The sequence below is a fragment of the Xenia sp. Carnegie-2017 genome, unplaced genomic scaffold, assembly GCF_021976095.1.
Source record: "Xenia sp. Carnegie-2017 unplaced genomic scaffold, XeniaSp_v1 HiC_scaffold_20, whole genome shotgun sequence".
Taxonomy (NCBI): Eukaryota; Metazoa; Cnidaria; class Anthozoa; order Malacalcyonacea; family Xeniidae; genus Xenia; species Xenia sp. Carnegie-2017.
In genome coordinates, this window is record NW_025813483.1 from 15,195,175 (window position 1) to 15,219,382 (window position 24,208).

General features: G+C 34.3%; 5 protein-coding genes across 5 annotated transcripts; 3 read left to right on the top strand and 2 right to left on the bottom strand.

The window, feature by feature from the left end:
• Positions 1-4,033: 4,033 nt before the first annotated feature.
• Positions 4,034-6,551, top strand: LOC124440899 (COA8 family protein Y39B6A.34, mitochondrial-like). The gene is made up of 6 exons (XM_046991321.1): positions 4,034-4,414; positions 4,571-4,735; positions 5,574-5,657; positions 5,727-5,778; positions 5,975-6,056; positions 6,143-6,551. Exons 1-6 carry the CDS (start codon positions 4,313-4,315, stop codon positions 6,243-6,245), a joined length of 588 nt encoding a protein of 195 aa, XP_046847277.1. The 5' UTR covers positions 4,034-4,312; the 3' UTR covers positions 6,246-6,551.
• LOC124440896 (putative diacyglycerol O-acyltransferase MT3172) lies at positions 6,303-8,367 on the bottom strand. The gene has a single exon (XM_046991317.1). The coding sequence runs from the start codon at positions 8,232-8,234 to the stop codon at positions 6,615-6,617; it is 1,620 nt and encodes a 539-aa protein (XP_046847273.1). The 5' UTR covers positions 8,235-8,367; the 3' UTR covers positions 6,303-6,614.
• Positions 8,368-8,494: 127 nt separating this feature from the next.
• Positions 8,495-23,333, top strand: LOC124441154 (AP-5 complex subunit mu-1-like). Its single transcript, XM_046991588.1, has 15 exons — positions 8,495-8,587; positions 8,673-8,913; positions 9,126-9,255; positions 9,416-9,517; positions 9,587-9,660; positions 9,731-9,812; positions 9,897-10,031; positions 10,104-10,253; positions 10,387-10,659; positions 11,031-11,125; positions 11,234-11,319; positions 11,408-11,541; positions 11,797-11,893; positions 11,976-12,057; positions 23,019-23,333. Exons 2-14 carry the CDS (start codon positions 8,846-8,848, stop codon positions 12,053-12,055), a joined length of 1,506 nt encoding a protein of 501 aa, XP_046847544.1. The 5' UTR covers positions 8,495-8,587; positions 8,673-8,845; the 3' UTR covers positions 12,056-12,057; positions 23,019-23,333.
• LOC124441161 lies at positions 12,110-13,924 on the top strand. The gene is made up of 4 exons (XM_046991597.1): positions 12,110-12,711; positions 13,247-13,282; positions 13,362-13,661; positions 13,727-13,924. The coding sequence occupies exons 1-4, from the start codon at positions 12,319-12,321 to the stop codon at positions 13,796-13,798; spliced, it is 801 nt and encodes a 266-aa protein (XP_046847553.1). The 5' UTR covers positions 12,110-12,318; the 3' UTR covers positions 13,799-13,924.
• LOC124441150 (macrophage metalloelastase-like) lies at positions 14,483-20,068 on the bottom strand. Its single transcript, XM_046991581.1, has 6 exons — positions 19,652-20,068; positions 16,675-16,920; positions 16,178-16,427; positions 15,817-16,038; positions 15,371-15,641; positions 14,483-15,154 (listed from the first exon to the last, which is right to left on the bottom strand). Exons 1-6 carry the CDS (start codon positions 19,754-19,756, stop codon positions 14,662-14,664), a joined length of 1,587 nt encoding a protein of 528 aa, XP_046847537.1. The 5' UTR covers positions 19,757-20,068; the 3' UTR covers positions 14,483-14,661.
• Positions 23,334-24,208: the final 875 nt, after the last annotated feature.

Below are 24,208 nucleotides of genomic sequence, written 5' to 3' on the forward strand. Positions count from 1 at the left end.
CATCTACTTCGATTATTGAGTTCACAATGTCTAACATTACTTATTCTTTAAGTTTAAAAAGCAGAGCTGGAAAAAGTTGGGAGATTTTAGACGTAAAGTTTCGGAACAGCAGCTGTGCTGGGCTTTCCCATCAAGTGATTTGTCAACACTTGCCAACACTTGCCAACACACAAAATAGAAACCTATTTTTATCTTTCCTTAGATCGTTACGGAAATCGGCATTAAATTTTTTGTTTCTCTGCGTAGCCATTGATATTTGATTGATTTGACTCAAGAGTTGAGTTAAATTGACGTAAGACAACGAGACAGAAGTGATTTCCCCATAAAAACCACTATACAAATATTTTTTGCGCAAGAATATTTCAACATTTGATTGCATGTTCAGCACATTTTTTATTTTCTAAATGGCCTAAGTTTCATCATAGTTTACCATTAAGACTGTCCTCTTGTCGTTGAGTAAGATATCAAATAAGATTTACTTATGCTCTAGAAACTTCACGTTTTGAATGAAATTAAAAATTTATTACTTCGCCATTATTTGCATCCCTACCAATATTTGTGGGCAAATTGCAATATTTTGTGATGAATCGTTATTGCAATGTAATCCACGTATTTCGTAATACATGGAAATGCCATGTTTGCAGCTCGTGGTCTTGATGACCCGTACTCATCCCGTACTCCTATGGATCGAACATATTTTCAAAGCAAACGGAAACCGGTAGTCCGAATCACAAGTGGCTAATATTTCAGTGCCATAATTGTTATCGTGGGAACGCGTATAAGATATTCACAATCTTTGAAAAACATTCCTCTGTTTTTATAATATCTTATATTTGATTTAACCCCGCTTGAAACGTTTTTTTTTGTTAAAAAGTCGACGCAAAGTTCAATTTTCTGTTTGAAGTCCAGTTTGTGTTTGCTTTTGTACGTAATTATTTATTCACAGCTTGAATGAACATGCGTTAGGTCATGAGACTGGCAACTGGTTTTTAGACAGCTACGTCATCTTTATTACATCACGCCTTAGTGATCTAGTGAGTAAAATACGATTGTATTCGCGTATTGTGATATTTATCAGACGATAGCTTGAGTAACGAGTGCGCGTAAAGAAGAATACGGAAATTCTTTCATTTTCGAATAGTATAAGTAAGTTTTTGAAATAAGTTGAGGGAAATGGTAATGGGTGGATTAAAGGTACCGTCGTTCTTAAGACGAAAGTCGAACTCAAATCAACGACTCGAAAATATGGAGTCTCGTGAATCACTTTCATCAAGCAAGAAGATGGAAGAAGCTCCTCCTGCTAATGACAATAAACCTGAAGTCACGGCAAGTATTGCTATTCCCGAGAAGAAAAGTGGTCGACGTATTCGCACAACGTCAGCTTGTGGTAGTAGTAGCGTTCATTCATGTCATTCCGATTCAACGCCCCGTTCAAAGCGCTTCCCAAACTTTTCAGCCGGTTCAAGCTTCTCAGGTGACTCCATCGTTCATCATCTTGATAAACTGAGTGAACGTGATCAAGTTTGGTTCCAAGCCTATAGATTTGGAGGACGTTGAAGAACTTTGTTCGACGTCCATCACTAACACGGAAGCAACCTCGTGCTGTAGGGAAAGGACAAGTTTGTAAAAATGTACTTTATTTGCGACGAATGAATTCCGATTGATGTTTAGATTTACTGAAGTTTTTTTTAAAGTAGTTTTAGCAGATGATCAAGGAACAGAAGTTCGTAGTAAAATTTCGAATACGTAGTAATAGCGAGCATCTGCTTCCCGCCAACGCCAGACGATTTATCCTCATTTAAATAATATTACTGAAAATATGTTTTGGCTATGTTGCAATTAACGAAATCATCGACAAGAAAATTATTGTGAGGAAAATCTCGCTGATGTTACGTTAGTTATTGTAACGAAAAAGTGCATTGTGCCAGATTGAAAAGCAATATTAATTTTTCGTGTTATTTGATTGAAAGAAATCATTGTTCATATTATAAGTTGTTCCTTGGCTACTATCACACTTTAACAGGAAATACTAAATCGTCAGATAACTTTCACTTTCATATTATTTACAACTAATACCTTGCTCAGAAATAAGAAGCTTAACATGCGTAGTTTGTTTGAATATGTAATCATTAAGGCGTTGTTACACGGTATCAACGCCCACGCGTTTCTCTTTTTAATTACAGATTTGTTCTTATAAATGAAAGTTTTTCTGTGGGTTGTATTTATTGTCATGAAGTTTATGTCTATATTGCTCAAAATTTGGAGAAAAATATTTTGTGTACATTTGGGTTTTTCCAATTTGACACACTAGTATTTCCTTGAACTGTGTTGTGGTTTATTGTAATTTCCGACGGGCTAATTTACATCGGACATTACTAGCGTGCTTTATGCGCATGTGTATAATTTGCATAAATTGCGTGTCTGCATAACTATTTGCGTAATTGTATTAATGCAATACTATTTGCGTAATTGCATTATTGTTCACTTTGTGCAATCAAAGTGAACATAATGTGTGAGAACTTATTTTTTGTACGATGTATAAATGTGTACATATTGCTTTATCTAATGTAAAGAATTTGATTTGTCATCTGAGATTGGTGTAATAAAGATCAAATGGTTTTATTGCAACATTTAATGTAAATAACATGTTATCAGAAGATAATTATTTAATTTGATGAAAATGTGTTTATTTGTGTCTCTCAACAAACGCAGAAAATAGAAATTATTTGGTGTAGTCGACTTCTTTATGTTGTCACATGATAATGCTTGACTACAGGATATTGAATGTCTCAGCTCACGACAGATTGTTCTGAAAATTGTTCACATTTTCAAATGCCTTAAAAGGTATTCGATTGGGCAGACTGTTTCCGAGGAATGTCGGAATCGCATTGTTTTGAAAATTTTAGGAAGGTGAAAAAAATAAAAAATGTCATATTGAGACTACTCAAAATTAGCAGCTAAAAAAATGTTTGTCCTGGTTGTTTCAAGTGCTGCTCGCGATCCCCGTTAATGTTTTCCAATAATTTGTACTGAAAATGTTGATTATTAAATATATTGAAAGTGTTGCTAAGAACTTTCAAGGACTCTCGCGTATACGACAACATTGAACTCTGTATTATCATTATTTAAATTCTTTTGGAAAAGCAGCGATGTTGAACACCTAAGAAAACATGCATACCATCCAAAATATGCACAAGAAGTAGAATAGAGCGTCTGGTACGAGCAAAAAAACTTTTGTCAAGGACTCCATGTAATTTGAAGAAAAATACGAAAAACATTGAACTTTGTCTTAACTAAGGGACCGTGCCAGACAGTAATACGACTAAAGTTCAGCGAACGTCGAGAATGATTGTTAAATTGTCTCCCTATTATAATTACAGAAATAATCATATATTCCCTGAATGTTCTGAAACGTCATACACGAGTAAAGAAACGCGATTTAATTTTCTCGTCAGATTTGATTCCTTTTTCGACAATCGTACGAAAAGGGATAGCAGTTCCTTTCAAAGTATTTAAAACTATGGAGATTAAACACACAATGGTAATGATCGTGGTACACATAACACAACCCTAGGGGGGAGGGGGGGGGAGGGGTAGACAAATGTGGTAAGCATCACCATTTGGATAAGTAAACACCTTATGACCTTAGTTGTCATGAAACAATACAGGGTACAGCCGGATCCCGGGTTTACACTGTGATTACGGTTTAGTAGCATACACAGTGACAAAAATGATAAACATAGCTCTTTGTTAGTTTGGCGTTGGGTATTGGTGATATAGCTGTAAAAGGAAGTTATGACTACTTGTTTCTGTGAGAAGCGGAGATACGTAAAACAGTAAAAGGTTCTTCGCCCTCCTTTTTAAAACAAGGCACCATAGTCGAGAACGATGCCTATAAAAGATGCTCCATTTGGTGTTGTGTTTTTTTTTTGTTTTCACACTTGAAATATACTTCCGCAATAAATTTTAGCACTTGCTGCACGACACTCTATCAAACAGTGATGAACTTTCCGCATTTTAAGCAAATACAGTCCTTTCGTCTTTCCGTGGGAACGGTGGTTTTGCAAAATTACATTTTCCATTAAGAGTGAAAAGATTAAGCAAAGGTTTTTCCGGACCATCTAAGTCAGTTTATTTAACTCGCCTTTTTTGCATTATCTTGTCATTTGGTTTATACAGTTTATAAAGTTTTGAAGGAATTCAAATTGTATTTGTTTAAGAGGTGCACCTGTAGAGGTGTCTGCTTGGGAACGTTGAGAAATCGATTTTATATTGCTTATTACACCAAGTAGTGCATGGCGCTTTATTAAAGATGTCGGTCGGCATTGGACGATGTTGGAAAATGAAAAATTTACGAAGACGAGAATTGCTTACTTGCAAGTCTATCTTCATATTATCTAAGCAATGGAGTAAGGTAGTGAATTGTTGATATTAAAATAATTTCTCATTTAAATGTAACTTCGACTAAGCAGAGTTGTTACCGCTTGTGAATGTAAATTAGAGTTCCTTACCATATACCAGTTGTGACTTGTGATCAAATTTTGGCTTAAGGACGTTTTCTAACCTTCAGGTCCTTCCGCATAACCATGCAAGATATTGTAGCATTACCAAGCATCAAGGAAAGGAAAAAAAGCGAATTGCAACATACAATTTAAACTACAAATATGGTCTTCCTCACAAAGATTCAAATATACCCACTATTGAGTTTAGTGCAGTGAAAAATGAGACGAAAAAGGCATGTGGCCTCTAGTCCTCTTCATGTTTTGTATGTGGGGATTGACTATTAGTAATGTTGTTTATAGATACAGTAGAACCTGTATTAAGCTGCACTGTATTGAGCAGTCACCCTGTGTTAAGCAGTCATATGACAAAGTCCCGAAACTTTCATAATATATAATAAGTGACCTTTGTTAAATGGTCACCTCTATTAAACGGACGCGGTCACCTTTTCCAATGTCCCAAACTTAATTTTTGATTGTTTGAAACTTAAGCAGTCAGGTTAAGTAAATACACCCCATAATAAAATATATAATTAAATATTTTTTCTGTAACATTTCACTTATATTGTATACATGTCTTTATAGTTTATTTATCTTCCGTAATGACTCATAAGAGCCAACAATATTTTCTGTTTGTATGGACAAATTGCACCACCAATTTGAATTTTCTTACACCCTTCAGCCATTGACAAGAAAACGTATCTCCAAGAAAGGAATATACGCATGGAATTTATGAGTTAGAACCACCTTCTCTGTTGACATGTTTGCCGTTTATAATTTTTCAGCAGTTTGAGCTGTGACATTTTTATGTGTACTATTTTTAATTTCTATTTCAAACTAAGAAAAAATTGCTTTATATAGTGTTGTTTATTTAGTATAAATGCTAAGGAACAATATCGATTGGTTCAACTTTGGTTGTATGAAATATTACACGTAGCCTGTCTGGTGATTTTCCTAAAGAACTGTATTAAGCAGTAAACCTGTATTAAACGGTCACACAAGAAATCCCCGAGTGTGACCGCTTAATACAGGTTCTATTGTAATTATAAACTTAATAAGATGTTTCTTTTCTAGGAGAAAAGATTTCGTCTATACAAGTTGAATTTGATGGCATGGCATCATGAGTTTTGGCTGAAACAAAACGAGAAATTTAATCAGGTTTATTTTATTGATTAATCTGTGAGCATTATTTTTGAGTTAATTCAGGACTGAGTTAAAAATGAACAGGAGAAGAAAGAGTACCTACAGAGAAGAAAGGATCACCGTAAAATAACAGAAGGTCTGTTTTTAAAAATGCTACTGTTTGACTTTCAGAGGTTACATTTTTATTATGCTAAATAAAAAATTCTTTGTTGTATTACTAAAGGAAGTTTTTATTTCCTATATTTTGTTGAAGTTTGGGATATCAAACCTTTATTGAAATGTATTTTGGACATTAACCAAAGAAGAATATCATAAAGTTTGATTACATTTAGGAAAAGAAAGTGCTGATGACCTGTCAATTTTCTATAAAAATTTCCTTGATAGGAATTTTTATGTACATTTTGCATATCAAAGGTTTGTTCTTGAATAATTGTTTTACTTTTATTACTGATTCTACCTTGTTTATACTATGCACAAATATTTTGCTTTTAAATGTGTAGAGAATGGTACAAAAAAAATGCTTGGCTGTTTTGGTTTGGTCTTTTAGTTGGAATAGAAAAATTACAGAATAAATTGTTGTCTAAGGCCTCTACCAAAAGTTAAGACAAATTGCTAATGAAATTTCCCTTATTTTTTGTGTAATAAGATTTGAAATATTTATTTATTCTGCACATCCCCAGTTTATTGATGAATAGAGGTGAAATTTTTGTACAAGGCAGTAAGAGAAATTCTTATATAGATCACAAAGTCATAAAACAGTATTCCTATAACAAATTACAAATTTCAATATTTAGTTTTGTATTTACCCTAAATGAAAATAATAAGTAAGCTCCATTCCCTTTATTGCTGTATGCCAGATTGCTTATTGTTATCTAATAGTACAAAATTAAAGCACTAAAGTCATGCCAATATTTTTAAAAAGACTTTAATAATGGGTCATAATTGTTTATTAATTACTTAATATATCATCTATTAAGTACCTCTGTCAAATTCAGTTTGTTTGTTCATACTTGAAACAGTCTTGTGCAACTCAGCAAGACGCAACTCAAATGATTTTACAATGAACTTGGGATCATCCAAACAGTTCTTGTCTGATTGAACAGCAATTGAGAACTGCCCTGCATAACTATACAGGCCGACTCCAATACCTACTAAATCTCGCTGGGGGGGTGTAAAGAACATCTGTGTCACCTTGTTGCCCGCAATGCTAAACTCATGTTGAGGTCCAGGTACGTTTGACAACACAGAGGAGTGCTTGTTTGCTATTGGCTTAGTCCAAAGATTTGTGATCACCTCAGGAAAATATTCCATAGTAAGATTTCCACCAACAGAAAAAACAAAAGCTTCACCAGAATGTTTGATTAAGTCCATTTGTCGTTTTGTTTCATCAAGGCTTTCTAATGCATCCTCCTTACTGACGGGAAGACTAAGAGAAACAATGGCAAAATTGTTTTCCAATGCAAAAGGTTGATCACCAGAACGGACATCAACTGGTACTGAAACTGTGACATCTGGAGGATGCGAAATACCATGAGCTTTGAAATAATCGTGGAAACTCATTGAAACACAGGACATAAGAACATCATTCACTGTAGTACCAGTGTAATTCTTTATGTTTTTCACCTGTTGTAAGCTGATTGGCTGACTCCAAGCCATTTTCTTTTGACCAATTGGACATTTACCATGTATGATGGAGTTATCTTGAGGGTAGAGAAGTTTCTCCAAAAGTATCTTTGCACCACACAGCAAGCCATTAAGTAACATCAGGTTTCTATGCACACTTGAGAATTTAACTAATTTCTTTTCAAGTATTGTTTCATCAGGAAACTCTGCTAGCAAGAATCTTGTCAAAGAAATGCCATCAGCTACACCATGATGACAACGAAAAAATATTATGGCTTCATTGCTTTCCTCATATGTCTTAGGAATGACAACAAAATGCCAGGGGGGTTGTTCAAAGCTAATTTCTTCTCCACTCATTGTTGAGAAGAGTGATTGCATTTCTTCATGTGAATTTGGAGTTGCACCTTGATATTGATATACATGGTGCTTCAAATCAAATGTGTCACACTCTCGTAAGAAATACTGAAATACACCACAATGGATATAATTTTTAAGTCTAGAGTAAGTTTTATGACCTTTCTTGTCTACCTTTAAAAGGCATCTTTGAAGGATTGTTTGCAATCCACTAACCAACTGTGGTATATTGTCGCACTTAACTACTATAGCTGAGTTGATGATCATTCTGTTGCCTTTATTGTCCTGTAACCACAATGAATCCTGGCCACTCATTGCAATCCAACCATGTACATGATATGACCATTTTTTCTCAAAAAGCCGTAAAACATTATACACAAGGAGAGCAGGGAAGAGGATCGTTATTATACAGAACATGATAAAGGTACAAGCCAGACATTTAATCAAATACCAACAGCACTTGAAACATTGTCTAGCCAGTTTTGACAAAACTTTCCCCAGCTGCTGCAGTTGCATAGAACGGGCAGGGTCTTTAACATTTTCTGTCTTTGTTGGCTTGAGAACTTCATAATTTTCAACTTTGTCGACGGTATTTTGTCGTCGCACGACAACCATAGTGATAACTGCGAACGGCAGACGCTACGTTAACCTAACTATTCTGTAGTTTGTGGTATTTTGTCGAAATGATGAATTGAGGTCATGGTGGTTCATTATTAAATTTTTGTTCAGCTGTCAGCGACTATTTTGTCGCTATCTTATTGGCTGAAATCGTCAAAATCTGTTCAATTTTTTTCAATATTCCAAAGTCCATTATTTCTATTATGCACGATTGCACGTGTTTTTATTGCAAGTTAAGTTGATAGTTGATATACTATATACGGTTTGTCGGATCGGCTTATTGATTTTCCCGTGCCTTAGATAAGGAAAATATTATCATCTGGAATTCATGAATTACTGATATGAAATGGGTTCGTTATGTTAGCTGTTGGATGTTATTTTATTAAAAGGTCAATATGTCATGTGCTTCAGGTTACAATATGTCATGTGCTTCAGGTTGGTCACCTTTTGAGAGCAAAGATATGACATCATTTTACTTGAGAAATCACAAAAGAATTTGTGTGCGATAAAAGTGTGGAAGTTATTGCTGATTGGACGTAAATTGTAGTTTTATCTTTGTCCTTCGACGTTGCATTCAACTTTTGTTGTCACTCGTTTGTGTTAATGCGATGAGCTTTCGTGCCTTTTGGATTATCTCCAAGGACAGTAAAGGACAAGGGCATTTGCTTCTCTCCAGGTTTGCTCTTATTTTTGTTTGGAAGTGATATTACGTATTTAAGATGTTTATATAAGCAGAAAGTCCAACGATACATGTCAATTTCATTTGTGAGTAAAAGTAAAATGTGAGAATTGTTAAAAGTTGATGGTTCTCGTGACCTCATCAGCACTAGTTTTGTCTCGTGACTGGACTTTGAACATTGTCACTTCTATGTTGAAATATTTCTACAGAAAATATCCAACTGTGGAGAGAAGATGGCATTTGATCAATAATATTGCAACAGTCAATAATTTACCTGATGATGACAGCATCATAGAATGTGTTTTTGAGAAGTTACAGATAGGACGTTCAACCTTACAGGTATAACTTCTCTTTGCCATTTTAAAAGATAATGTATGGCTCATCTTTGGCTATATCACTCTTAAGCCCTTAAAAACCTTTAGCTACCCTTACTCACTAACCCCTTAAAATATCTCCATGAAGGACTGAATAAAATGCATTGCTATGCTTTTGTACTCAGTTCATTGAAAAATTTGATGGCTGTAAAGACAGCAAAAAAGAACCGGTAATGAAGTTGAATGTTGATAGTAAAGAACTTTGGCCTTTGATTGTTTTGCAAAAGGTTTGCCAATTGTTGATATCTCCACTTTGCTGTCAAAATTTAATCTTATAAAGATTTTATTACTCTTAGTCTGAGCTTATACTGATGTGCCTTTGTCTTGCGGGAAAAAAAGAGATTTCCAAGGACACTTCACTGGTGAAAATGTATGTTCAGAATTAAGTTTTATTGAGGTGCCATATAAGTTAACATTGTTATCAAATGCTACATTGTCAGACCTGCAATATCAATTGGCTATTCATTGTTGCAAAATATTATGGAGTTTTTGGAGCTGGTGCCATTTCATAGCAAGGATGAGGTAATAAACATCAAACTAGTGTTTATTTTGAATAGTTTCTGGAATAGTTATAAAGACATTACTTTATATGCTTTTTTTCTTTAGTTTTCCACTCACATTCAAGATCTTGCTATGGTTTTGCAAATTTTGATGCCTTTTGGAACGCCATCAGATGTAAACCTTAACCTGATGAAGAGTTTCTTGCTTGAAAAGGGTATCAAGTGTTCTCAAAAATACAGAGTTAGTGTGCGCATTAAGATCTTTGTCAACGTTCTTCTCTTCATTGTTTTACAAAGTTAATGTTTAATGTAGCTCTCAGGTTGGCGACCTTTAGCATCTGCAAAGACCAAAAATCTCATTCAACTGAATGTGAAAGAACAGTACAAGGCTATGATATACAATGATAAAAAAAGAGCAATGTATAGAGATCAGTGTTCAGTTGACGGATCAGTGTCATGCAAGGTAGTAGTGACCATGAATGTGTAATCTTTTTATGAATTTAAAGCCATGTTATTGATTTGTCACCATACTAATAATTTTAATCTTAATATTAGAGTAATCTTAAGTGGTTCATAATTGTTTACACATTATTCAGGCTGATGTTGATGCTGTTTCTGAGATTAACATGACCTTAACACATTTGTCAAATATTCATATGGCCTTTCATCCATGCCTCCAATCATTGGAAGTTGCATCTAATGCTAGAGAGGACTCTGTTGGAAAGGTGGTCAACTTTTACAATATGCCTGATACTGAGATAATTTCGAGGAATGTACATTTTACTCCACCTCCGGACTCTTTCCCTCTTGTTAATATCTATGGTGATTGTGTTCCACCAGTGAGTGGATGCTATGAAATACGTTCTGAGGTAGGTTGAGAACGGTGTAATGTTACAATATCAGATATCAGCACAAGGATCTGTTGATTTTTCAGCATGATGTGTGCATTCATATAGTCAATGTACAATGAATAGCCTTATTTTAAAAAATATTATTATATATTAATGTATATACCTATATTATATGTATGATATAATATATGGTAATGTAAGGTAATATCAGCTAAAAAGACTAAATGACAGTGAAAACAACTGATAACTTCCTTCCTTATTGTATATAATCACTGCAAGCACATTAATGCATTCTCCTAGGAAATTTGCAGCCCTTCTGATAGATGAGGATGGATGTGCTCCTGATCAACACACTGTATGCATCCCATATCTTTAATCTTCTGTTTTAGAGTGAAGTGAAATGCATTCGTATAAAACTTAATCTACATAAACAGATGAAGAATTTGTTTGAATACTTTGAAGTCCATGTTCCTTTTTTTGACTGGTATGATGACAAAAATTCTTATTCATTTGCAAAAATTAGCTATTTTTGATGATGAATAGTTGTTATAGAGTATTTTTTGACTTGTTAAGAATATTTGTTTGTTTTCAGTGGTTTGATACATAAGTGGGACTTTGACTATACTGTTGGAACTGTTCTTGTTTCACCTGACAAGAAAAGATTAATATGGAGTGTGGGTTGGTGGAGTCTGCCTTTTTTATTTTTGTTTTTAAAATTGTCAATACATTTTACATGATTTGTGAATATTTTTTTGTCCTTTGATAGGTCAAAAATTTCCCAAGACTTTAAAAATTGATCTACATGGTAGAGTTTTGCTGTCGTCTCCAGCTTCGCCAGAGTCATCAAGTGATACTGTTGAGGGAGATCCTTTCTGCTCTGGTCCTATTACATATATTCAGGTAATTTTTTTAACTTGTTTAATTTTTGTGTGCTTGTTTAATTCTCAATAAACATTGCATAAAATTTTATTTAAGAGCAACGAAACATTGATAATTGGGGGGCTATTATTCATATATGCATGTTTTACTTAATTAGTTTCTATTGAAATAAATTGTGTTTATGGATTACATTATATGAATATATGAATATAGCCCCCACCCCCCTCCCCTCCTAAATTATCAATGTTTCGCTGCCACTGATTTTATTTCATCTAGTTGTTATTTAAGTCAACTAATAACACATTCAGTGGGATTGATATTGATCGAAAATCAGTCAGACTTAATCCAAGTGGCTCACCAAAAGTCACTGTAGGTAAGCGTAGTAAAAATTGAGTCTGCTTTAATAAAGTTGTCTAGAGAAGATATTTGCTTGAAACATCAGTTTGGATTTTTAGTCAAAGATTTGGTTTCATGTGATTACAAGATCTGGAACACTTATGGTGATGCTCGAATTGCATTTCCTCCTACTCTGTGATGGTATTGTAAGACTATTATTATATTATAATAAATTATTCACTCAAAAGTTTTAATATTAATTGTCATAAAACTGCATACATATACTAAATACACTGCTCTTAAGTCGTGACATCTCCCCCCCCCGTTTATCGCACCTTTGCCTGTGCATAATATAATTAGTGACCCCCTCTCTTTAATTATAAATTCTCTTGACGACGCAACCGCAAATGAGCGCGTCACAATTATTGGCAAAATAAATGCCGTGTGTGATAATGAACAAAAATGGCTGCAATAATAGCGAAAGAAAATGCGACAAAAAAAGATGGGAAAGACAAAAAAAACTCCGTCGATTCGATGACAATAAACTTTATTCCGGAAACACAACGTTACTCAAAGCCCACAAATATGGAGGAGTTTATTTGGACGTATTTTGAAGGCATAAATGGCATAAATCGACGAATTATTGCGGAAGAACGAAAAGTTGTTGCACAGAATCGTAACACTTGGTCTAGTTTGCCCGTTGAAGACCGCGATAAGCTATTAAACGATCGCTTTATTTCAAATGATACACGAAAGAAATACAACACGAGTGAGGATTATTGGAAAGAGAAGACTCCATGGCAAATAGACGACTCATCACAACACAAAGAACAGTTTGAAGCCATGTCAATAAATGTGAGTATGTTTGCAATAATTAATGCATATTGTGCTCAATTTTTATTGAAACTATAGGGGAATTGTTCAAGCAGATTTCGACAAGCATAAGATTACGTTCCACGTGTGTTTTTATATTTTCATTTTCCATTACTGAAAAATTTAAAGTCCTGTATACTTACGAAATACATAGAGTGAAGTGAAGGATTAAAATATGCTGTAATCACCGCTTTCTGATATTAAGTTTAAACATCATTGCAATTGTTGCACAATTTTATTTGTCTGTGTAGGAAATTATTTGTGTCCATATTTGCTTACCCTAGTTTTCAACATGAATATTTGTTTCATTTTTTTAAAGTAAAAATTTCTTTGTCCACTTAAAATTTTTTCAATCTACACGCTCGAATAAAACTTGTTCATTTATGAGCTATAGTAAACGCATAATACGTACGTAAGAGAAAACAAAACTTTGCAACGGGAGGTTTTCTTTTATGAAAAACCTGTTTTTCTAAATAAATATTATATCTGAAATTCTAACGATTTTTATTTTCTTTAGGATTCATTTTCAAGACCTTTTCAGTGGGCTACCAAGGTAAAGACTGTGTGTATTTCTAAGTAACTTTTACCTAATAGTGTCTAATTCTTACATGACTATTCATTCTTTCTCACAGAGCCAACGAAATCTTAAGTTTCCTGCCGTCAGACGTAATGTGGCAAGTCAAATTTCTAAAGTACCACCTTCGACTGAGGGCAAAGAGATTGCCATGGATGATGTGACTTTAAAAAAGATGAACAATGTTGAAGCTAGTTTGAAAGAGAAGCAAATGAAGACTGCAAATGAAAATATAGTCCCAACAAATTCAGATGACTTGAATAGCATTGAATTAAAAACTAAGGGAAAGAGCTCTCCAATTAAAAAGAATGAGAACATTGTAGTTGAAGTAGACAAAGAAGAGTTTTCATCCAGTCAGGTAAACAACTATTCACCGACAGCATTATTTATTAATGTTTAATGAAATTCTGTTCATTTTTACAGCCAAATGATAAGGGTGTTGAATTGAAAGAAGGATCCAATTTATTTGAGTTTCTTCAAAGCTGGAATCCATAATTATATCTAATTCCTAAACCTTCACATTGAAATTTGTAGAAAATATCTGCTCTTAGAACTGAACTCATCTTGATTACAAAGTTTATTTTCGATTGGGAAATATATAAAATTCTAAACGTTTCAAAAGTTTTATGCCGTGTAGTGGTTTCACTTTCACATGCTGTTTCATTTCCCCCGTCGTACCACGCGAGAAGTTACACGCGTTGAGTGTCTCTTGCGTGTCGTGAATTCAATATGGACAACGATGAACAAGCACAAGCTTACGAACAAGATGCAGAATCTAAACAGCGATATGCGAATGGTTTAGGCATAACTTCGGCTGTTTCGTCAATATACGGCGGTGCCAAGAAGATAGGTTCGTTTGTTGTTCCACAAACACCAGAATTATGGCCAAATATGGAGAAGATAGATGATATGGTACAAACAGTTACAATCGCCGGGTATTCGTTGATTTCTTTTGGGTTGATCGGTAGTGTGTACTTTGCGTTAAAAACGACTCGGGAACTTTCACAATGGAAAACATGGTTAAATTATAGGAAGTTCCGAAAGCGTTGAATGACTTGAGTGTTACAGTGTTCTAATCGGCGACTGATGAAATATTTTCAATGGTCGAATATAAAGAAATGGACGAACGTTCATAATGGCATTATGTCATACACAGAAACAAAAATTTTGTACATATAGTTTGTTGTACACTTGAACGTACTTTATTTACCATAAGTATTGTGATCGTATTTGAATTAAATAATAAAATATTAATAATTTTCTCAATATCAATTAAAACTTTTAACAGCATTTTATCTACAGAAACTAAAATATTACAATAAGTACACAGGCAAGATCGACTACATGATGACAAACCATCAATAATATTTGCAGACAAGTGCCCATAGCACCGTGCACAGCAAAAGTATACTATAAGAACATCTAAAACTAAAAGAATTAGATTTATTGTCTTCAGTTGAGAGTACATTATCATTGTCTTTATTAGAACACCCAAGCCAGTTGGGACCGATTGGCTTGGGGTAACCAGGATACATTTTATAATAATATGTATCAAACTGATAGTATTCTTTTCCTTTAAAGAAATATGTGTTGCCTTTTGGCGTGTGTAAGGCTGCATCTATATTATCTGGTAATCCAGACCAAACATCTTTGATCAGTTTAGGATAATCCTTTAACAGTTTCCGTTTTCTTTCGTCGTACTTCCAGAATTTACCTCCTTTGAAGAAATATGTTTCTCTGCTTCTTGTCAGCGACATAACAGCATCCATTTCACGAAGTTCCGCAGTTAGACCGTATTCTTCGATAAACTTTGGACCACTGATCCATCTCTTTCCTTCGTATTCATAGTAACTAGAAAAATGATAGCAAAAACGTAAACATAAAGTAATATTCACGGACGGCAGATTGTCAATCAACTGAGGCGGTTGCTATCTTTATCCTAACATTGAGCCACATTTCTTCACATTAGAAACCGAAGTTATTGGTGCTTGTACCTAAGTTATTGGTATAAAAGCATTTGTTATCTTTTCTATCATAACATATACCTACGTTATCCACATTTCTTACCTATACTTGGTGAAGAAGATTGTGTGACCATCGGGTCTTGTATAAGCAGCTCTCACTTTACTGTTTAATTCGTGCCATCTTTTACGAATAGTTCGTGGTCCTTTAGATTTCTCGCCGTTAATGTTGAATATGTAAAAATCAAATTCCTTATACGCAAAGATCTTGTTTTGTCGTGTATCGTAGAATATTGTATCAAAAGAAAATTGGCATTCTTTTCGTGGTGGAAATGGCAAAATAACAAGAGGTTCATGCTTACGTCCTTGAGATTTACCTAAAACACACAAACCATACGTTATTGGTTAAAGGATAAATATTTTGACTAATTAATGTATGCAAGCCAAGTAGGATACTAAGATTCGAGAGATCAAGTTAACATACTTGATTTTCCAAGATATTTTATGGAAATGGTTTTTTGTTGAAATGGGATTTCAGGATTAAGTACCTACCGTACAAAAATCGTATGCCACGTTTATCGTCTTTACTCAGATCAATATTTCCCATCCTGCCCGCAGTGTACCATGGGTACATTACTGCCTCGACATCATTACTGTGTTCTAGTCCCAGACTGTGTCCAAACTCGTGTGTCGTCACCCATATGAAGTTTGTGGAATCTTCTTCGGTGAGAGAAAATTTCTCGTCAAGATCAAAATGAGCATCGCCAGCGATACCTGAGAAGCATGAAATTTATAAAAATCGACAAAATGATTTGACAGTAAAGGTAGTAAAAATGGTGAAATTTAAGGCTTAAGTTGATGTAACAACTGACAAACAGAGCTTATGCTTTCTCCACATCTATGAAGTGCTTACCGAAGTTGCTACCCGGATAGAACGCATGCGCGAGTGTCCTTCCACGACCATCAAACTTGTAATCATCACCGTGTTCACCGGATGCAAATTTAATCATAATATCAGCTTCACCATCTTCCAGCTCAGTGAAAGTGAGATCAGCAACACGAGACCATTTTTGAAAGGCTGCTTTAATTGTTTTCTGTATCAACTCAGGTGATAACTTGGTGTCGCCCTCATAAGGATCATTCACGATACGATACGTCAAATCCTACAAAAACATACCGCGTAGAAAAACATTATTTATAATTTTCTACAAACACAAAACATTACACATTTCATGTAAGTTTGATGCTACACTAACATTCAAAATATTGCTTGAACATTGAAGTGTTATTTACAATCGAAGTCATTAGAAATCTCAAATAAATGGATAATGAATTCAATTCCAATTGCTGATCTCCGTTTCTTCTTCTATCCAACAAAATAAAACTCTTCGTGTCTTGATGTCACATTACCTTGTTCTTCCATTTGGTTCCTTCCGTGACATATCGACGTCGTCGTTTCTTGTGGTAATAAATGGGATCTTTCTCACCACATCTGGGAGAATTCATTAACTTTAAGGTTTCCTCGTCAAATTTGCCTGTCTGTTTTAAACCAGCAAATTCCTGGAACTTAATCAGGTTTTTAGTAATATCTCTGGCTTCTTGTGCATCACCAGTGGAAGTGGATTCTGATATGTAGCCAAACGTTTTTAAATAATTCTGTAAGATAAGAGAAACATTCGTGTAGATGTGTTTCAAGTTTGCCAACTGCAAATTAACACAAACGAGTGAGTTTTTATAACACTTAGTGTAAGAAAGTAAATGGTTTGAACCCGGGAATATCGTAACATGTTTGTGGATGAAGATCGTCCAGGTTGGTAGAGTTGTAAGGACTGTTGGTCTTGATGTAGACTGACGTTTCGACAACCCTATCTGAAGATGACTACCGCTAAGGTGGTCGAAACATCAGTCTACATCAATACCAACAGTCCTTCTCAGGACTCACCTGGACGATCTTAATCGACAAACATGTTACTTAGAGTAAGGCTAAGGTTTTTGTATCAAAAACATTCACTAAAAAAGTCGGTCCCAAAACATATCACACCTCCCAATTTCTTTATGATATGTGCGCCCTCGTTCTCTGTCTAGGTATAACAAAAGCGAGGTCGCAAAAGTTACTTCTATTACTTGATAATAATTGCGCAAAACTTGTACTGAAATATTTTTTAAAAAATTAACACCGTCATCACATTTAGTAATGCATTTAAATCAAACATAACTTGAGTACAACTTCCTGCCATTGCCCTTATCTCGCAGGATGTGAGTCAATATCATGCGGATTTTCGCAACCGGATTGTCGTGCATTTCAGAAAGTGAGACGTCAAAAAATTCAAAGTCAAAATGAAAAGGAAAAAACATGTTTCTGCTACAAGGAAAAAGGCAACTCTTATGAACTAGCAATTTCATTGAGCGATATGAGAAACCTGACGTCACTACCATCGCGAGCATGTCCGTCTCTCAAACTTGCGGTTGTCCAAACGAATTGCAAACTAATGCAAAAGCATGAAAATCATGTAATAACGCATCATTTATCCATTCACAATGACCGCAATTTCATGATGAGCACCGCGCCCAATAATGACAGAACAAGACGTTCACAGACTCAGCACACATGAGAATGATCTATTATTCAATACGGAAGAGCATGCTGGGTTAATTTGGCAGACAATAGAAAACAAATGTCGACATTGAAGGACCATGATCACCCAACTATATAACCGCTAACAGTGCTCACAGCTAGAACCTCACTAATTACGATGATATACGTGTACAGATCTGAAATTGGTAGGATATTAGATTTCTTATTTAAGACAAATAACCTTTTATGAACAGGACGAACACCTTTCAATTAAACTTCCTGGTCAATTGCTAGTGACATGTATATATCTTATGGACTAAACGGAATTAAATTACATGGAGACGCTCAAACGAATATTCCAATTATTATATTATAAAGAATAGAGCACTGAGCACTCGTATATAAAACATTAGCTAAGTCTTATGGCCTTGCTTATCCTACGTATATTGAACACTCAAATACAAAAAATATCACTATTGTTCATTAATAATTTACTAATACCATAGTACTCTGAAACACATTATTCTCGTGTTGGATATAATGGTGAATTACAACCATATAAAGACAATACGACATGATCGAAAATCATTCATTGGTGTGTTGAAGGATGTGTGGATTAGGTTACAGAAAAAATAGTATTGTTTGATGAAAACAAGTGCATTTTACATTATCGATTTAATTTGTATCTATAATAAATATAGCTGTTCATAAACAAACCCAAGCGAATCTTCTACAATGTTATGAATAACAAAAGCAAACAGCGGGGGAATAACCGTTCAATCCAATCGCTGTTGAGCAATATTTTAGTTTTAAGGCGTGTATTCATTTCTAAATAAAGAACGATTAAAAATTCATGTACGTCCCTCTTATCAAAGTGTTTGACGGCGAAGTAAAGGACCACCTGACGAAAATATCTGTGTCAGCACATGAATGTTTGAAGTCTCGATAATTTTGTTCTTCGCTTGTAGTAAATATTCGCCTATTCTTTGAGGAGAGGATAATATAGGTGTGCAAGTGATATTAGGAACGAATTAGGTTTTCTCGAGTCTTAGGTACGGGAGTCCAATGGATTTAGAACTTATATTGATAATCATGCTCCTTCCTTGCCCGGATATATAAGTTTCTATCATCTTTGTTTCGTTAGTAAATGCTCTAAAGACATGTATCATATATATATACAATGATGATATTAAGATGTATTTTCTGTTGCTTTTGTATCGTGAACACATTGGAAATTAAAAAAAATATTTGCATATACGTTGTACGTGAGAGGACAAAAGACGAGATGATAGATCCTGTTTCTATATTTCATCATGTCAAAAGGCAAACAATGCTAAATAAATATTCTTGCACACGAATATAAAGGATTGTATGTAAATATGATTTCCTTAATTTCTTAACAACAAAATTTTAGCGAAAAATTACACTCTAACACTTTATTCCCATATAGTGGGTGTTTTTCTTTTCAATACGATCATTTATCATTGAAGTTTTGCCAACTTTAGGCAACCTGCCCCCATAGCTTCCACACATACAGGATTCAAAGTTAGCACTACTAATGATGAATTACTTTGAAGTAAAACATTAGTTGAACTAAAGCAAAGGAACGATGTACGAAGTTCTACCACTGTGTCTTTCAATTGCAGACCAGATTAATTTGCTACATTCTGTGTATTATAGCATAGTACATGTCTTAAATGAACTTAAGAACTTATCAATGAGAGTTACATAGCAATACAGATCGATCGCACAAGAGCAAAATTTTCACAATATTGCGTTTAAGTAATACTTATAAAAACACTCCGTACATACAATTGCATTTCTTCCATTGATTTCACCGGTTGCTTTGCTTTCCATGAAGATGTTATCCAAAATCGTGTGGTAAAACACTGAAATCAAAACGATACGCAGAAGCATTTCTCGTAGAAGTCTGACAAGCGGTCAGTAATATTGATTTGTTATGTTGAAAATGCGAAACAATGTTTCGAGTCCATATGTCGTAAAATATCGTTTTCGTTGAAACTTGCTTGCTGCCAACCAACAAACTTTATTATTTACTTCGATAATGGTGCGTGTTGACGAATCGTGTCTTGGAAGACTATTTGGAGAGTAACTCGATACCTCTTCAAAATGAGCCGGACGCTGTCGTCTACAACATGACAGCATAAATAATTTACTTGGTCGATTTTCTGTAGTTTTAACATTTGCTCTTATGACGTCATGATGGCATCTTGATTTTAACCTATAATAACAGAAATGTAAGATAAACGAAAGCAGATTATAATTTTTAAGTTGCGGCCACCAGGCAAGCGTCAGGATGTGTTTGCATGGCAACCTTTCACTAAATTTCGAAATTCAGTTTTTGTTTAATAATTATAAGGTCTCCATTTAATAAATTCGAACTATGTGAACAACTTTTAAGTATCTTTTTTGCAAAAGGCTTTCATGATTTTCGTTTTCGGAAATAGTTTTATCAAAGAGCTGATCTCGACAATCAAAAGTCTTTTTACATGGCACGTTGCATTTTCCTTTTTCCTCTTTGTGCAATCCTCTTCATAGCTTTTTAGTGATTTTAACATCTCGTCATAATAAGCAATTATTCCTCTTATGTCTTTAAGGATTTTTACTGTTCATTTAAATATAATCCTGTGTGAAGTGAGTGACAGATGAAGGTTGGTAATGCATCTTTAAGAGATCACGTTGATCAATCTCAGCTCTCTTGTTTCGTACGAAACATGAAAAACTTTTTACCTGCACAGCGCAAGTAATTTTACACAGCAGACGGGTAAAAATGCAATTATTTTCTTTATCAGAGGGATGGTACAGAGTAAGATGGTACATAGTGAGAGAGTCTTCATGATAAATTTTATAATTTTATACATGATATTTCTTTTTTTTTTAATTAGTTATTTTCTTTAAGTAACTGATACAAATCATCATCTTCCGATTCCCTCGCTAAGGCGATAAAAGCTAGGAGAGAAGTAAATAAGTACTTTATCTTTAATTTCATATGAAAACAAATGGTGGTTTGATGTGATCAGGAGTTTTCTGTCAATCAAGTGTAGTTCTTTTATGGCACCGTGTGAATAAAAGTCAGAGCAAAGATAAGGCATATCATTGCCATGTTTTATATAAAGTATATGATCGAGGATGTTTAAGCTTGTCAATGGATGTTGAATAAGTTAAATATTCAAGTGTTTGACTTCAATGCTGTTTTCTATGATATATAATTTAGATATTAGGGCATTCGACGCATGATTATTAAGAAAAATGACAAGAGAATATAATCAGTTTAATGACAGTCCTCAGCGACTTAATCTTAACCAAACACGATCGGTCTGTATGATCATCCGGCTGTCTAGAGTATTACTCAGAAACAATGCATTTTCTTGCCAAATGAAGCCAAACAATAATTTCACTGTGTGAGAAAAGTATTAAACACACAGTATTTTCACATACCCGCCAACGTATGTTGTAGACTCTAAAAGGTTGTGACTTTAGTAGACCATTATTAACGCAGCCAAGTGAAGTTATTCAGGTGTGAGAAGAGACCAACATAACGACCCCCACTTTTGGCAGACTATCGCCAATTGTGTTTACGCTCTTGTATGTGAATACCTTCGCTTGAAATCATTTACTTGATTTCTTTTTAGGAATCCTTATATTTTTTTCATAAGTTTGCCAAATCATTTATCCATCAGTAAAAATGGACCTACAAATGCATTTCAAATTTGGGCATCTGTTCTAATATTAGAAGTTCTTGGAGTAAAGACAATGAAGTTTAAGACCTATGTCAAAGTGCTTAAGACCGTATATATAATTACATCTGTAGGCTGAAGCTGATCCTCAAATTTTTTTCAATTCAATGCATTATACGATCAAAAATATACTTTGGTATAATATAACATCAAAACAATTTTATTTCATGTAAAATTCATACGTCAAAATAATACTTAGACAAGATTCATAATCAAAACAATACCTAAGGGAAACTATGTAGCCATATTAACAGTCTAGCTAAAATATATCATCAAAACAAAAGTTAAAATAATTCATCAAACAATATTTAGATAAGAAAATATAGCCAAAAAAACATCGTAAAAATATATTGGCAAAATAATACACTGGTTGTAAAACTGAACAATTGCTCGAATTGGTATTTCATATAAAAGTATAAGTACACACTTCCACTTTCTGTTACTGCTACTTTACTATAATATGTTTTAACTTATAGTAAAATAATACATTATCTTTAATTCCTTAAGTAATTTTGTTTAACCATGTTGAAATGTCCTACAATCGTCACTCATATACAATTGTTACATCTACATTTGGAGCTCCTTTCATAAACTCTTCCCTGGATAGGAAGAATCTAGACAGCTTACGGTCTTACGTAACCAAAGCCGAGAATCAGTGTGTCTTGGAATAGACTTAGTGTTGGTACTATCGAAAGAAAACTGCTAATCAGCTACTCCAAAATGAAAATTGGAAAGTAAAGTAAAGTGGATTGCAGCGAAAAGTGTTAATGACATGTTAAAACTGTGGATCAGAAAAAAATCCCAAATGAACTGTGGGAGAGTGTCAACACTGCCTTGGGGAAATTGTCACCTGATAAATGAAAAATCTCGATAGATAGCATGGCGAGAGGGAGATCTACTAAATACTAAACTCACATTACACACTCCTGTATTTGGTCATAAAGATAATTTTTGACCATCAGTGAAGTTAATTATCAACAGAATTATTTTGATATAAGTCGGAAGCTTGCTCGTTGTGACGTATGTCAGTGCAATTTCAACATCTTGACGGAAAAAGAGACAAACAGTAGTTTTGCCGGCAAAAATTTGAATTTAAAACGTTCAAAGAATGTTAGCTATGTTGTAGTAGTCAGCCAAATGTACACCACCATTGAATTGTCTTAATGGTCTAATTTGTGGTCAAAATTATATTTTAAATTATGTAATCTATCAGACGGCAGCATGAAAAATTCAACTCAGCAGGTTATAATAGGTACTCATTGCATGCAAACGTGGCGATCAAGAAACTGCAAAGAAGATATCAGCCACTGGGCGTCTACCTACCACATACCATTCCACCGCTGTTTGTGATACAGTGTTGATGTTTTAAATTTTAAAGGCTACTTTGAATCTGGGTTTGATATTCATGTTGATTTTTTCAGGTGAAGTTGAACCCCAAGATATGCCATTCAATGGAGGATTTCCTACATTCATCTCCTTACCTCATAAATACGTCTATACGGTCATACGTGTCGGGTTTTATTTTTAGAACTTTCGAGAATTTGATGGAAATCTACAAGGGTGGTTATTCTACGTGCAAGGCTATGACATCGCGTAAACGACATCTTGCTAGATATTTTGACGTAAATAATGTTTATAGAAGTAAGGGATCGTCTATTGAGAGGATTTGGTAAATACTTAAATTAGCTAATAATAATTTATCATTTTAAACATTATTACTTGATAGAAATGGCTAATTATCACTGTTTGTTATTGTGTAGCCCGAATTTGGGGTAGCTAGCCTTATATTTTCGTTTCTTATGACGTACTTCCGTAATACGTGTCAACCGTCGTGTCAGTGTCAATGTCAACAGACTCAGCTTGATATCATCCTGTTTTGATGTTCTCTATATAGTTTTTTTCATGTTTATAAATTACGGAGAAGTATTAAGCAATCCAAATTTCGAAATGGACATCAAATTCAATCGATTCTCGGCAAAACTTTTCGAAATTCCCTTAGATCATGGGCAGTAGGTTGTTTGAATTGTGTATACTTGCTTCCGTTAGATGCATGTGACCTCGTCCAACCTTTTCCTAACTGAATGATGTTGTCTGTACATATGTTGTATTTTGCTTTTGGTTCGTCGCCAGATTGTCTTTCGAAACCTTGAACAATGGACAAACCTATTACAGTTTCTAATGCCAAAAAAAAACATGGGTTTATTTTAAAAGTTTACCATAAAAGGCAAAAATTCTTCGCCGAAATTCGGTCACGAAAACTAGTCTCTCACATGACTTGGGTTAGAAATTGAAATTGAATGGAATCAAAATACTTGCGGAATTAAGACTGTGAATACAACGCTACAATCAAATAAATGTTATCATAAGCTGTCTAAACCAAACGACTAAAGTATCCCCTTTTTTTTATAAAGCCATACATGACTTCCCAATTTTCATGTTTATTCTTGGTAATGCTATTGCACTAAAAACTTTCTTTATTTTCATCACATTTTTGTTGGTTCCTTGAAAGTAATTTTAAACATTATTGCAAATGTCGGTCAGCATTAATTATATCTCTTTTATTGCAACACAAAGCTCTTTTTGAGGAAAACGGTCGAGTGAAGCTACAAAC

Coding starts and splice junctions, on each gene's coding strand:
- LOC124441161 (XM_046991597.1), top strand. CDS start 12,319: ATGGCTGCAATAATAGCGAAAGAAAATGCGACAAAAAAAGATGGGAAA. Junction 12,712..13,246: donor TTGAAGCCATGTCAATAAAT/GTGAGTATGTTT, acceptor TATTTTCTTTAG/GATTCATTTTCAAGACCTTT. Junction 13,283..13,361: donor CTTTTCAGTGGGCTACCAAG/GTAAAGACTGTG, acceptor TCTTTCTCACAG/AGCCAACGAAATCTTAAGTT.
- LOC124440896 (XM_046991317.1), bottom strand. CDS start 8,234: ATGGTTGTCGTGCGACGACAAAATACCGTCGACAAAGTTGAAAATTAT.
- LOC124441150 (XM_046991581.1), bottom strand. CDS start 19,756: ATGCTTCTGCGTATCGTTTTGATTTCAGTGTTTTACCACACGATTTTG. Junction 16,921..19,651: donor TCAATGGAAGAAATGCAATT/GTATGTACGGAG, acceptor CTTATCTTACAG/AATTATTTAAAAACGTTTGG. Junction 16,428..16,674: donor GAACCAAATGGAAGAACAAG/GTAATGTGACAT, acceptor ATGTTTTTGTAG/GATTTGACGTATCGTATCGT.
- LOC124441154 (XM_046991588.1), top strand. CDS start 8,846: ATGAGCTTTCGTGCCTTTTGGATTATCTCCAAGGACAGTAAAGGACAA. Junction 10,254..10,386: donor ACGGATCAGTGTCATGCAAG/GTAGTAGTGACC, acceptor CACATTATTCAG/GCTGATGTTGATGCTGTTTC. Junction 11,542..11,796: donor GTCCTATTACATATATTCAG/GTAATTTTTTTA, acceptor TATTTCATCTAG/TTGTTATTTAAGTCAACTAA.
- LOC124440899 (XM_046991321.1), top strand. CDS start 4,313: ATGTCGGTCGGCATTGGACGATGTTGGAAAATGAAAAATTTACGAAGA. Junction 5,658..5,726: donor AAAACGAGAAATTTAATCAG/GTTTATTTTATT, acceptor AAAAATGAACAG/GAGAAGAAAGAGTACCTACA. Junction 6,057..6,142: donor GTACATTTTGCATATCAAAG/GTTTGTTCTTGA, acceptor TTAAATGTGTAG/AGAATGGTACAAAAAAAATG.